Below are 14,774 nucleotides of genomic sequence, written 5' to 3'. Positions count from 1 at the left end.
AGGTCTCCAGCTCAGCCTCTGTGCAGGTGAAGGGGTGGAGGGGTGTTGGAAGGGTTTTTCATCACTACTGGGTGGGGTAGAAGTTCAAGCTTACTGTTAGGCCTTCCCTGATCCCAACCAGGCGGGGAAGTGCACGGATGCCTCTTTTCTGCTCCCTACATGGCCTCCACTGTCACCTGGCAGAGAGTGGAGTAGGGGTGGCTTCTCTACTTCTAGGCAGTGCTGAAACTCCTGGATTTCCACCGGGCTACCTCTGACAACAACCCCTCAGAAAAGAATTGAGCACCTTGTTACTACTGAGGAGAGTGAAAAGCCCAGGCTCCCACATGTTCTCCATGGACTCTATGCAGATGAGTGTGTGGGAAAGACACATTCTCACAGGGCCTACCTTTTCCAGTGCTGAATATATTGTACATCAGCTGAAGAATGATTATTTCGAATCAGAATATTTTCACTATGTCAACCAGTCAACAGTTTTATTTCAGCACAACTAAAAAACAAAAACCCCAAAACTATGACACATGATAGTACTAAAATACTATAGCTGAAGTTCTCTGAGTTTGATGAGCCAAATGTAAAGCCTTAGAAATGTGAACAAAAATGTTCAACCTGAAGGCAAGGAAGTAATATTCACTGTTTTCGAAATGTGCAAAGGGATAAGGAACAGCTTAAATATGACATGAAATTATTTCCTGTTAGAGAAGCGTTAAGTCTAGACCATATATAAATGTGACAGATACAGAAGCACAGAATGTGAACTGTAATTGAAGTTAACTTGAGAAATGCATATAAAGATCTGTGAGACATCTATTATTATGATATCAATATGGACAAAGTAAAAATGACAGTATGTTATCATTGAAGTTGGTTCAATCTCAGATCTTTGCTTAGTCTCCCCTATGGACACGAAAACTTCAATTTTCCATGTTCTTTACTTTCTAGATAATAGTCTTGATACATTTACTCAATAAATATGTTCTCCATACCACATCACTTTAGTTGTGGAGACTCTAGTTTACGACAGTGGTTTGCAAACTTTAATGAATGGCAGTAAGAGTTGCCTGGGTGCTTTTTAAAAATCAGGACTTCTTGCCCTTACCCTAAATAGTAATTAGTCATCTGAATAGTAATAGTAATTAGTAATCTGAGATTGGGCCCAAGAGTCTGCATTTTAAATAAATTTTTCATATAATTCTTATTTAGGTGGTCTACAAATTACACTGTAAAAATTACTGGACTATACAATTTTCATAGTCCCTTCAGTTCTCATAGTCCATTTCTCTAAGCATTTTGGCCATTGAGCTTTTAAAGGAAACCCAGGACTTCTGGGACTCTTACGTCAACCAGCTTATCCAACCAGTTTATCAAGCTGACTAGCACACTGCCAATCTACTGGGACAGGCTTTCTTTCCCAGGGTGGGAATTTCAGTCATTCCTAAAAAGCTATTTTTAAAGAATCCGTTGTTTTTTAAATCTTGCTGACTAGCCCTAATCCAATTCAAAGACATATACCTCTGTAAGGACTGCTTTCAGTCAATTTGAGTCTACTGGAAAGATTAATTTACCTGAAATACCTTCTGGATGCTTGTATTCTGTATATTAAAAATCCTGTTGGTATATTTTTTGCAAGTTTATGTAAATAAAATAAATAAATCCTTTGGCTAAGAAAATTCTGTGTTTTTATTAGTGTGTTTGGTAGTTACTATTTTATTTAATATGTTTACTTAACTCAGGTTGAGTCGCTTGAGCCCCAGCACAGTCACCAATAAGCACTAACCACATCCTAACAACTGTGATGTAAAGAGCTGTCACCTATTACACTTGCCTTGCACTTTAGCACAGTGTGAAGAAAAATACTATTGTCTTGCATATAAAGTCTTAGTATTCTGACTTTATTTCACAAGGAGGCTGAAAAGAAATCCAAACTTCTGTTTGCTCCCTTATAACATCTAGAAAGTACCAATATTAAATCTGCATGGAACATGGAATTTGCTTTACTTACTAAAAAATGAATAGGAATTTGCTTCAGTTACTAAAAAATAAAAGATGAAATAGAATGTAGTATGAGTAAATAACCAAAGTACAAAGATCTAAGTAGTCATATGAAGTACATCTCTAACCTAGTCTCAATTTTTTGTTCTGACTCTTAGGAAGCTGGTATATACTTAACTTACCTCATTCATTTCAAAAACATAGTCTGCTTCCCTAACGTTTCTTCCCTCTAAAATTGATAAGAAAGAAAAAAATGTTAAAATGGCCTATTGATCAGAATATGTTAAGAGTTTCCACATAGAGAAAATAGCAATTCAACACTCAAAAAAAGAGTTCAAAGAAAAAAATACTGGAAGAAAATGCCCAAGATCTTCCTGAAGCTAAGTTGTTCAAAGCAGCCTCCAAAAGAAGTTAGTACCAAAAGCTGTCTATAAGCTAGGGGAAAAATGTCATGATGTTTTTCTGACATGTAAGATATAATTGCACCAACTAAGAAATAAACTTAACCGGGATAAATGCAGTTATTAAATACAGACATGAAACTGCTGAGAGGAAAACATCCAGTAGGGATGTTCACTGTTACTTACCTCTTAGTTCTTACTGTGTGAGATTCAATATTCTATCAGCACTGTTTTCCTGAAGTTGACCCAAACTGTTTGCTAGTAAAGCAACTTCAGCACACAATGTAATTGAAAAGTTACAAATATCACTTAAGTGGCATTAATGTGCACCTCCTAAGGTTTGTGCAAGCATTCCATTAGATGATAATGCAGGCAAAGAAAGGGCTTCATGCGGTTGCAAGGTCAAGGTCAATGAACATTAGTTGTTCTTGTTGACATTGTTATTATTATCAGGATGTGCTCTGTTCTTTTGTTGATTTTCAAAACTGTTTTAAATTCTCTGGGATACATTTTAGAGTGTCAGAATAAATATAAAATCATTTCTCTTGTATTCAAATCTTTCTGTTACAGGATGTTATTTTAAAAGTTAACAGGAAAGCAGGAAAACAGACTGTGACTTTAGCTGTATCACTTAACTTTTTTAGTGCAGGTTTTCTCATCTATAAGATTTAATATGTAAGTAAAAATCATTTTAAAATATGAAACATTATATGGTATCATCATAGTACTGTTTAAATGTACAGTTCAAAACTCCATAATGCCTTAACCATTTCTCACTGAAATTTTTAATGAAAAAGACATCAATCTAGAAAATAAAGAATTGGATTCTAAAATGTACTTACTTTGTCTCTCAATGTACGGTACTTGAGAACTGACTTAGGAAGCCTTTCATTATTTTCCAAGACAAAAACAGTCACTATTACACAGAATAACTGAGTAGAGTTTCAAATACAGAGCAAACAAGTTCAAGCCTTAAGCTAGGGGTTACAGATGCTGATATTGAGAAAAATGATACCTACAAAGAAAGGCTCCTGGAAGATTAAACAAACAACAAAACTCCCAGCCATTTCTATTCTGGAGCCTCGCATGCAATCACACTTCAGGAGAACACTGCACTAAGATGCCCTCCTCCTGCACCAAGCTACCTTCCTGGACTGTGTTTCTGCCATTAGAGCTAGCCCTTATAAAGGAGTTTGGAAATTTATTTCAACCAACAGGACTGAAGCTTTCCCCCTCCAAGTGGAATTGTGCAGTTATATCCCCATCAGCATCTTCACCAACCAATCAGAGTGCCTCCCTTCTGACCAATTAGGAACATCGCCTTTTGCACAGAACTGCAAGGATTTGCAGACCTCTCTTGCATGAGGATGGACCAATCAGGAGCCAGGGGCAGGGACTTCTGTCTCTATAAGCCATCTCCCCTGAGGCTCAGAGAGTGCACTTTCCCTTTCCAGTAAAGACTGCATTCCTTGGATGGAACTGAAACTCAGTCACCAAAGGTGACTCCTGGAGCAGACCGGAACAGAGTGGAACACACAGAGGCAGAACAGAGTGGAGTGAATGAGATGGGAGCTGATGGAGTAGACCAGAGCAGAGCCGGCTAGCAGGAGAGGGGCCTGGCCCCGGGGTCCCTTGGAGCTGGGCCACCCTACAGCCCTGCTGTTCTACAGCTGTGCTGCTTCATCATTGAGCTGCTTCATCATTACTGTGCTATCCCGCAGCCGCGCTGTATCACTGGATAAAGTTTCCTTCTTCACTGCACTTCAAACTGTGGATCCTGTTGGCACTGACTGGGCACCAATCACCATCAGCCGACACATAGTATTTTACACTTCTAGCTTTTCGAGAACCTCCTTCATCTATTTATTTATTTTGCTGCATTTACCATATAGCTAAAAAGTATTTTCAAACTGCTACTGGAACTTCATACAAGGCATTTCTTTGAGAATGTGGAAAAGGGACATTATTTCTCCAGATTGTCTCCTATTCCTACTAGCTCTCCCTCAGGCTTTACTGCTCCCTTTCCCTAGAACTATTTTCTTCCTAGGCCAACTCTAATTTTCCACGTTGTATCAGTCTGACAACCTCCTTGCCTGAAAACCCTTCACCTGCCCCGTGGATTAGCTTCCTGCCTGCTCCCACGGCACCATGAACTTGGCCCTCTCCCAGCACCTAGCCCAGTTATGACCCCTCCACAAGACTGCAAGCTCCATGAGAGCCAGGTGGAGCATACTGTGTAAACCGTATCCTTTTTTGGAAAAACGGAAGACTAAAGAGGAAAGGCGTATTACCTCCAACACTATGTTCCCTCTTACACATAGTGTTCACTGACTATCCTTTTTCTCCCCGACACAAAATAGATGTTCACGCATGTTATGGATCCAGACACACTTTCACACTCATTCACAGAGTATAAGGCTGTAATAATTGCACAAAGCAATAAACCACTGTCAAAATAGAGGCTTATCTGAAGAGGCAAGGATTTGAATCCCACAACTCTCAATGAGCTCTTTGTTGTGCTTCCAACTTCCTCTAACATCACTGAAAATGACTACACTCTACCTAATGGGATAGAAACCTGCGGTATGAAGGGCTTAATACCAACCAATCACTGTAGCGAATCATAAAATATGAGCTAAAAGTCAAGTCAGCCCGAAGACTGAGCTTTAAGTTTTCACTGAAAGCACATTACTAAGAATACACACTCCAGCAAACCCAGAGCCCAAAAATAGCTCCCGCATTTACCAAGTGATCTTCTCGGTTTACACCCCTCCCAGGAGCATAAAATGAAAATACACTTGACCCTTTAACAATGCAGGGGTTCAGGGCACTGACACCCAGCCACCCAATTCGATCAAAACTCTTCAATATAACTTTTGACTATCTAAAATCTCCACTAATAGCCTATTAACACATATAAACACAGGAAGCCCATCAACACATATTAACACATACTTTGTATGTTATATATAGTACATACTGTATTCTTATAGTAAAGTTAGATATCAAAAATATTAGAAAACTCAGAAGGAAAATACATTGACAGTATTTATTGTAAAAAATCCACATATAAGTAGACCCACACAGTTCAAACCCATGGGGTTCAAAGATCAACTGTATATGCAATCAAATATTTACATTACCAAAGGGGAGGTGGTTTGATTAAATACAATGTTTAACATAGTTGTAAAGATGCAAACAACTTTGTATTCCACTTTAAAACTGCCCTTTTCCATTGTTAAGCCCTTAAGCTGCCTTTTCCAATGCTGGATGTACGGTAAATCAGCTAAAGAATAAATATTTCAAATCAGAACATCCTTTCTATGTCAACCAGTCAACAGCTCAAATTCCACAACACTGACATTTAAACGGCAGCATTTGTTTACATAACCATTTAAGTGTTCTATTCATTTGCCCTTGGAATTACATTTAAAAAATGACTAGATAGTGGGAAAACTAACTGGATATCACTGATTGCTTAATGTGTTCAATTATCGAGAAAATAAACAGAGAATGTAACATATCCAAGAAATATGAACTAGTATGACAAAAGGCAAAATGTTAACAGTCTCTCTGGGAAGAAAGCTTATCACATGTAAATCAATTGGTTACCTTTCTCATATTTTTAATGTGATTTAGGAAATACATAATATATAAGATCCAGGCTTTCAGCAAAGCTATATACAAATATATATAGGATAAATATATAAGATCCTGTTTCAGTAAGCTTATTCTAAGAAATGTGTTTATATTTTAAAACACAGAAATAGAAGTAGCTTCTAAAATCTCAGACTACATAATCCAGTATTTTTCCACCTTCTTCAACCGCCACTTTTTGTTTTTTATCCTCACCCTAGCATGTTTTTTCACTGCTGTTAGAAAGGAGGGGAGAGAATTTTACTGATTATGCTATTAATAGTTGTCCCGATTGTTCTCCTCTTTACCCCCCTCCACCTAGCACCTCCCACTCTTTCATGTAATCATTGTTCATGTCCATGGGCCATACATATGAGTTCTTTGGCTACTATATTCCCTATACTGTACTTCACATCCCCAAGGCTATTCTGTAACTACCTATTTGTACTTCTTAATCCCTTTACCTCTTCACCCAATCCTCCACACTCCCCTCCCACCTGGCAACCACCAACATGCTCTCTGTATCCATGATTCTGTCTCTGTTCATCCTGTTTGCTTAGTTTTTTAGTTTCAATTGTTGACAGATATATATATTTATTGCCATTATATTGTTCATAGTTGTTATCTTCTTGTTTTTCTTAAATAAGTCCCTTTAACATTTCATATAATAATGGTTTGGTGATGATGAACTCCTTCAGTTTTTTCATTTCTGGGAAGCTCTTTATCTGCCCTTAGATTTTAAATGAAAACTTGCTGGGTAGAGCAATCTTGGCTGTAGGTCCCTGCTTTTCACATCTTTGAATATTTTTCTTGCCAATCCCATCTCATCTGCAAAGTTTCTTTTGAGAAATCAGCTGACAGTCTTATGGGGACTGTCCTGTAAGTAACTAACTTCTTTTCTCTTGCTGCTTTTAGATTCTCTCATTATCATTAGCCGCTGGCATTTTAATTATGTGTCCTCTTGGAGTGGGCCTCTCTGCATCCATCTTGTTTGGGACTCTCTGTGCTTCCTGAACTTGCATGTCTATTTTCTTCATCAAATCAGGGAAGTTTTCTTTCATTATCTCATTATCAAAATAGATATTTTATTATCTATTTTTCAAACAGATTTCCAATTTCTTGCTCTTCGTCTTCTCCTTCTGGTACCCCTATGATTCGAATGTTGGACTTCTTGAAATTGTCCCAGGAGCTGCTTATACTATCCTCATTTTTTTGATTCTTTCTTCTTCCTGTTGTTCTGATTGGTTGCTTTTTTATTCCTTATGTTCCATATCATTGATTTGATTTCCAGCTTTATCCATTCTACTGTTGTTTCCTTGTAAACTGTTCTTTATTTCAATTAGTGTACCATTTGTTTCTGATTGGATCTTTTTTATGCTGTTGAGGTCCTCACTAAGCTCCCTGAGTATCCGTATAACCAGTGTTTTGAACTCTGCATTTGATATTTTGCTTATTGTCATTTTATCTAGCTCTTTATCTGGAGTTTTGATCTGTTCTTTCATTTGGGCCATGTTTGTCTCTTCCTTTTGGAAGAGAACTGCTTTGACTCCGTGTCTTGGTAGCATGGCCTATTGTGGTAGGTGTCCTGTAGGGTCCAGTGGCACAGCCTCCCCTTTCACCCAAGCTGGGTACTTGAGGTAGGGCCTTTGTGTAGGGTGAGTACACCCTATTCTTATAGTTGAGCCTTGGTTGCTCTTGGCAGATAACTGGGAGCAATCTACCCAGGCCAGTCAGCTCCAAGGATTGGTTGTGACCACTGACCACCAACCTCTACCCTCTATGGAGGATCAGCTATGCAGGGGCAGGGTAGTGGTGCTCCAACATGCTCTATAGGTGTACTGGGTGTGCTGGCCCTGGGGTTTCTAGGGTGGTGCAGGCCTAGGTCAACCATCACCTGTGTTTTCCCCAGGGTCACCCTGCCTGGGTTATAAAGCAATATGAGATGGCTGCTACTTGTGCTGGGTTTGGAGATCCCCAGGAGAATCCAAGCTGTGAATCTAGGAAGTTGTGTAGCATGATCTAAGACCAGGCATTCACATGGAAAAGCAGCTTGGGTGGGTCCTTATGTTGGGTGGGGCAGTCTCGGGATTTCCAAGGTGGGTCAAACAGTGTTAGCCAGGTTGATGGATTCTTAGATATGGCACCAGCTTGCCAGCTCTGTGGGGGCAAGGGTTCAGAAACAGGACAATGGCTTCTGCTTGCCTTGATGCCAGACACTTCAGTTTCCCCTTATATGACACTGGTGCCTTTTAAGCTGCTACCCTGGTGCTGGAGCTCAGCGGGAGTGAGTCTCAGTAGGAGAGTCCATGTGTGGATTCTTTAAGAGAACTGCCTGGGGCCCAGAAGTTTCTTCCAACTCAATCCCTGATGATTTTTGCAGCCAGCAGTTGTGAGGACTTATCTCCCTGGCACTGAACTCCTGGGCTTGGGGGCCCGATGTGGGGCTGCAACTTGTTGCTCCCAAGATATTATTCTCCAATTTTTATCTGCCACATATGGGTGAGGGACCATTCCATTCCGCCTCTGTGCCCCTCCTACCGGTCTGGATGGATGTGGTTCCTTTTATTCCACAGTTGTCAGATCTCCATTCAACTTGATTTCTGGAACTTCTGAGTGATGGCCGTTCTATATTTTAGTTGTGATTTTGATGTGGTTGTGTGAAGAGGTGAGCTATGTCTGCCTATGCCACCATCTGGATTAGGAGTCTCAATACTTTTGTTTTCATAACTGTGTCATTAAGCTCCAGGAACAAACTATATATTTAAAACCAGTCTTCCAAAAATTTACTAAATTGCTCATGTTAAAAACAAATCCTCCTACATTAAATTTATTCCTAGTTTTTTTCTCTTTTTCTGATGCAATTGTAAATGGGATGTTTTATTAGTTTCCCTTTCTGATCATTCATGATTGGCGTGTAAAAATGCAACTGATTCCTGGTTACTTATTTTGTATGCTGCTACTTTACTGAATTTATTTATCAGTTCTAGTAACTTTTGGGGAATAAACTCAAAATGGATTAGACTTAAATGTCAGACTTGAAACCATAAAATTCCTAGAAGAAAACATAGGCAGTAAAATCTCAAATAGTGCATGCAGGAATAATTTTTTCTGATATATCTCCTTAGGAAAGGCAAATAAAAGAAAAAATAAACAAATGGGACTATATCAAGCTAAAAAGTTTTTGCCCAACAAACAAAATGAAAAGGCAACTCACTGAATGGGAGAGCATATTTGCCAATGGTACATCTGATAAGAAGTTAATATCCAAAATTTATAAAGAACTCATAGAATTCAACATAAAAAAAATCAAACAATCCAATTAAAAAATGGGCAAAGTCCCTCCCTGAACAGACACTTTTTCCAAAAAGGGCATACAGTGGCCATAGACATTGAAAAGATACTCAATGTCTCTAATCATCAGAGAAATGCAAATTTAAAACCACAATGAGATACCGCCTCACAGCTGTCAGAATGGCTATCATCAGTAAGTCAGCAAACAATAAGTGTGGCAAGGATGTGGAGAAAAGGAAACCCTTGTGCACTGTTGGTGAGAGTGCAGACTGGTGCAGCCACTGTGAAAAACAGTATGAAGTTTAATCAAAAAATTAAAAATGAAACTGCCTTGTGATCCAGTGATTCCACTTTTGGGTAAGTATCCAAAGAAACCTGAAGCACTAACTCAAAAGATATATGCAACCCTGTGTTCATTCTAGCATTATTTACAATGGCCACGATACAGAAAAAGCCCAAGTGCCCATCAATAGATGAGCACATAAAAAAGTGGTGGTGCGTACATACAACAGAGCATTACTCAGTCATAAAAAGAACGAAATCTTTCCCTTTGTGAGAGCATGGATGGACTTAGAGGGCATTACACTAAGAGAAATAAACAGGGTAAGACAAATATAATATGATTTCAGTTATCTGTGTAATCTAAAGAAAAACTAAACAAACAAACAAAACAGAAAGAGACTCACAGATACAGAGACAGACTTACGGTTGCCAACGGGGATGGAGGTTAGGGGAGCACGGGGTGAAAAAGGTGAAGGGATTGAGAAGTGCAGACTGCTAGTCACAAAACAGTTATTGGGATATAAAGTACACATAGAAAATATAGACAATAGTATTGTAATAATTACGTATGGTACAGTTGGATAAAGGAATATATTAAGGGGAACATTTTAGTGAAGTGTATGATTAGCTAACCACTATGCTCTACACCTGAAATTAATACAAAATAATACTGAATGTAAACTATAATTTAAAAAAAAATTTAAATACATTCTCACTGCAATGCACTTTTCATACAACCCTAGTAATAACAAAGGTCTTGATAATGGGTAGTAAAATCAACCTGGCAAAATAACTCATGTAGTGAAAAACATTTAGAAACATTAGTATCATCTAAGTGGCTGGGGCCACCCTGTTCTTTAGGCCCCACTGTCACTAACCCACACTACCACGCCAAGCCTGGATTCCGGGTCTATGAACAGAACATCGGCAGGAATCTGGGCAGGAGCAGTCATCAGAACCAACAACCAAATATATGTGGCATTCCACATCAATATCCTTTTCTCCTACTTCCACCCAAATTGGAGGCAAAACTTCAAACACAATGAGAGAAAATATAAATAAATTACAAAGGCCTTTGCCAAGAAAAGAAAAAACTGAAATTCCTGTGGGAAAAGTTCTAAAACCTTCCTGGGACAGATTCAAGCTGCAATATAACATATGCTGGGGTATTTCTGATTTAAGGAAACATTCTAGTAAGTAAAATTATCCTGAGGCTAAATTAGATCACACTTCTGACACCTGCAAGAGAATAATGGTCAATTTCTCCAGTGTCATGTTGGTATCTTTTTTCAGTATTTATAGATAGTGACATACTTCACATTTTTCCTCTACTCTTCCTTCAGAGAAGGGTCTATTTCTGTACCTTTCCATGGCTTTACTTCAGCAGGACTGATTACAAGGAATTATCAAATTCTTTATATTAAAAAATATCTATTAAGGCCTTCAAATTACTACTGAAAGTACAACAAAAAGTAATTCTCAGCAAAGAAGAAAACCAATAAATAAGTATACAAAGGGACTTCTAATACATTCAAAAGTCATTTCATTCTTTTGCATCAGTGAATACCAATCATTTCCCTAATAAATAAATTTATTGTGTCATTCAGCAGAGCTATTAGTCACAGCTGAAAATTTTCAAGTTTTCCCTCTATCCTTAAATTACTTTTTTACTTGAAAATGGGGCAGTTGCTTCACACAGAATTGGAGAAAATACTTGCAAATCGTAGATATGGAATATATAAAGAACTTTTACAAAGCAATAGTAATATGACAAATAACTCAATTTTTTATATGGGCAAAGGATTTGAACAGACATTTCTCCAAAGAAGATATATGAATGGCTAATAAGCATTGGAAAAGATATTTGACATATTAGTTACTGGGTAAATGCAAATCAAATCATATTGAGGCCCTGGCTGGTGTGGCTCAGCAGATTGAGCACCAGCCTGTGAACCAAAGGGTTGCTGGTTTGATTCCCAGTTAGGGCACATGCCTGGGTTATAGGCCACACATCCCCAGTAGGGGGCGATGAGAGGCAACCACACATTGATGTTTTCTCTCCCTCTTTCTCCCTCCCTTCCCCTTTGTCTAAAAATAAGTAAGTAAAATATTAAAAAACAAAAACAACCCACACTGAGATACCACTTCATAACCACTTCAATGGTGATAACTAAGACAGATAATAAAAAATGTTAGTGAGGATGTAGAAAAATTAAAACTCTTATAGAGTAAAACTATAAAATGATGCAGACACTTGGGAAACAGCTTGGTAGTTTCTCAAAATTTTGCCTATAGTTACTAACTGATCCAGCAATCCCATTCCTAGGTGTGCACCCAAGAAACAATTTCATCCAAAAGCCCATACACGAATATTCATAGCATGATAGGAAAAAAAGTGGAAGCAACCTAAATGTCTACCAACTGATGAATGGATAAAGTGTGATGTGTATGTATGTGTATACATATATAATGAAATAATATTCCATTATATATACATGTTTATATGTATATGTGTATGTGTACATATATACACATAAACATGTATATATACATATACACATAAATATATGTATATATATATTATTTGGCACTACAAAGGAATAATGCACTGATACAAATTATAACATGGTGAACTTCAAAATCATTATGCTAAGAGAAAGCAGCCAGTTACAAAAGACCACATATTATACGAGTCTGTTTGCAGTATGTGTCCGGAACAAGTAATTTTATATAGCAAATAAATGAGTGGCTGCCAGCAGCTGGGAGTAGGACTAGGAGAAAGGGGGATGGGAAGTGACTATTAAGAGGTTTCTATTTGGGGTTATGAAAATGTTCTAAAATTAGATTGTGGTGATGAGTGCAGAACCAAAAACCACTGAATTGTACACTTTAAATGGCTGACTTCTATAGTATGTAAATCATAGCAATAAAACTGTTAAGAATGTGGAGGAAGAGAATGCAATAATGTATTGCATTTCTTGGTGCCTTTGAAGACTGACTAGTCAGACTACCTAGAACTTTTATCAGCTAAAAAAAAATTGTTTCCAGGTTTATATCTAATACTAAACAAGCTAAGAAAACAGTGTTATTAAGGGAACTGAGAGTCATTGAGGGTCTTGGAGACAGCCCGAGAAAAACAGGTGCATTTTTTAAAAAAACGTGTGTACTAAATAAACCCACAGATTATAGGTCTGTGAAAAGGCCTTAACAAAGAATGAGCAAATATTCAACTTAAGATTCAATGAAAACAGGTAGTACCGCAGCGTTCATTCCCAAGTGCACAAGAATCTGAACCCGTAGGGTCCGGTAATTTACAAATTACTGCTCAAAGCTTGAGCAGTAATCGGCGAATAAAGCAAGGCAAAAGCACTCAAGGGCCGGCTTCCACAGGAGGGTCGATTGCCGTGCATCCTAAACTGTAGCCCTCAGTAGGAGACAGTTCGAGTGCCTGGGCACTTAAAATTCACACGCCCAGCGCGCTCACCTACAGCCTCCCAGCATTTTTCCTTAGCTCCGCCGAGTACCCAGAAGCAAAAGAGGATGGTCTCGGAAGCGCAGGGGATCACAGGACCAAGGCTAGGGGCTGGCCGGAGCAGCAAAGGACTTCAAGGGGCGCCTACCCCCACCCGCCGGGGGAGGGTCTGCTCGTCTTGCAGTCCCAGTGTCCAGCAGGGCACGCCTCCCAGGGAACGTCCCCGGGCTCCAGGCCGCAGGGCCGCCAACATCCCCCGCGATCCCTGCGCCTGCGGTGCAGGAGTGTGCGCGGGGAGTCTGACAATCCTGCGGCGCCACTCCTCCGGCTCCTACCTTCCTCCTGCACCATTTCCAGGACCTCCGGATCGCCCATCTTCGCCAGCTCGTTAATGACACTAAATGAAGCGACAGAACCCTGCGACCTGCGGCCAATTCTTGGGCGGTGATTGATTGTGATCGTGGGCCGACGGACAACGTGCTCCGAAGAGGAGGTGGAGGTGGCTTTCTTCGTCTCCTCTGGGAGGATCTCGTCCCCCGGTCTCTCCGCCGTCCCTGGGATCTCCAGCCAGTCGGGCTTCTTCTCCAAAGGATACTGCCCCTTGACCGGCCCCGTGCCCTCTGCCTGCCGCTTCGCCGCCCTCTCCCGGCGGCGCTCCTGGAACACCTCCCAGTACCTCTCCCAAAACCAGCGGGGACGCCTCTCTCCCGGCTCCCTCGCCTTGCCCTCGGGCTTCCCCAGGGCCTCCCCACTCTCGCTCTCCTGCTGCCCTTTTCTCCCGCCCGCTCCGTCCCTTTTTCCCCGCCCTTCCCTCCACCCCTGGACCTCAAGACTCGCCATCGCCCCGCCCTCCGGGGCCGCCATCTCACTGCCCCCGGGCCGCACCGGTAGGGGGCCGGCCCACTCTTCCCCGCCGCTGCCGCTCTGTCGGTCCGAGCTCCACAGCTCCACTACTGCTGCCTCCTCGGGGCTGGTCTGTTCCCCTCCCTCGTCGGTGCCCGCCGCCCCCAGTCCTTCCTCGGGGCCCACCGCCTCTTGGCCCGTCGGCTCCATTCTCAACCGACGTTGCTCGTCCCATTCCACCGAGTCGGCCCACGTCCAGGACTCCGGGTTCTCTGGAGTTGCCGTCTCCCCTCTCTCCCAGCCGTCCTCCTCGGATCCCCTCCGACCAGCCAGCTGCTCCCTCAGCCAGTTGTCCTGGTCCGCTTCCATTCGCTTGGCCCTCCGCCTTAAGCAGTGGCTCTCGGAGGGAACCCCCTCCCAGTTGGAGAGTTCTTTTTTGTCGGATGAGCAAAAGCCCCCTTTCTTAAGGGGACCCTTCCCCTTAAGGCCAGGACCCTCCAAGATTCTAGCAGCCCCTCCCTTCGGCGTCCCGAGCGTGACTACTAACTTTACTTCTAGCAGGTCCGACTTCCAGAACAGGGAACCTCCCAGATCTCTGCCGAATAAGGTTGGGGGAAGGTCAAACATTTTTTTTTTTTTGTCCTGAATTCGAGTTCAGCCTCTACCCCTAAAAGGTGAGTGGTGTTGACCAAGTTTCTGACAGCTTCAGTTTCCCCATCTTTAAAATGAGAATGATAACAGTACCCGCCTCCTAGGAATGTTGTGAGTAAAGTGTTGAGTGCGGGCATAATGTGTTAAAAATTAGCCTCCATCAAAACTAACCCCTATTACTTTGGGACAGCAGTTCAGCTCAAGCA

The 14,774-nt window shown here is 40.9% G+C and overlaps 1 protein-coding gene across 6 annotated transcripts in view; it reads right to left on the bottom strand.

Moving 5' to 3' along the window:
• The window catches only part of ANO5 (anoctamin 5), a 72,318-nt gene extending 57,824 nt beyond the window's left edge, over positions 1 to 14,494 (bottom strand). For 3 of the 6 annotated variants that reach the window (XM_053673125.1, XM_053673126.1, XM_053673124.1), the window contains exons 1-2: positions 13,410 to 14,494; positions 2,175 to 2,221 (exon numbers count right to left, since the gene is read on the bottom strand). In XM_053673125.1, the coding sequence (XP_053529100.1) occupies positions 2,175 to 2,221; positions 13,410 to 14,286 (924 nt within the window). In that variant the 5' untranslated portion in view covers positions 14,287 to 14,494. The remainder of the gene's footprint in view (positions 1 to 2,174; positions 2,222 to 13,409) is intronic. The other 3 variants (XM_053673128.1, XM_053673127.1, XM_053673130.1) reach the window with 1 other exon arrangement.
• Between the last annotated feature and the right edge of the window lie 280 nt (positions 14,495 to 14,774).

This window comes from Artibeus jamaicensis, unplaced genomic scaffold (genome assembly GCF_021234435.1).
Source record: "Artibeus jamaicensis isolate MK-2021 breed Jamaican fruit bat unplaced genomic scaffold, CSHL_Jam_final contig_797, whole genome shotgun sequence".
Taxonomy (NCBI): Eukaryota; Metazoa; Chordata; class Mammalia; order Chiroptera; family Phyllostomidae; genus Artibeus; species Artibeus jamaicensis.
This window is presented reverse-complemented; position numbering and strand designations above follow the sequence as displayed.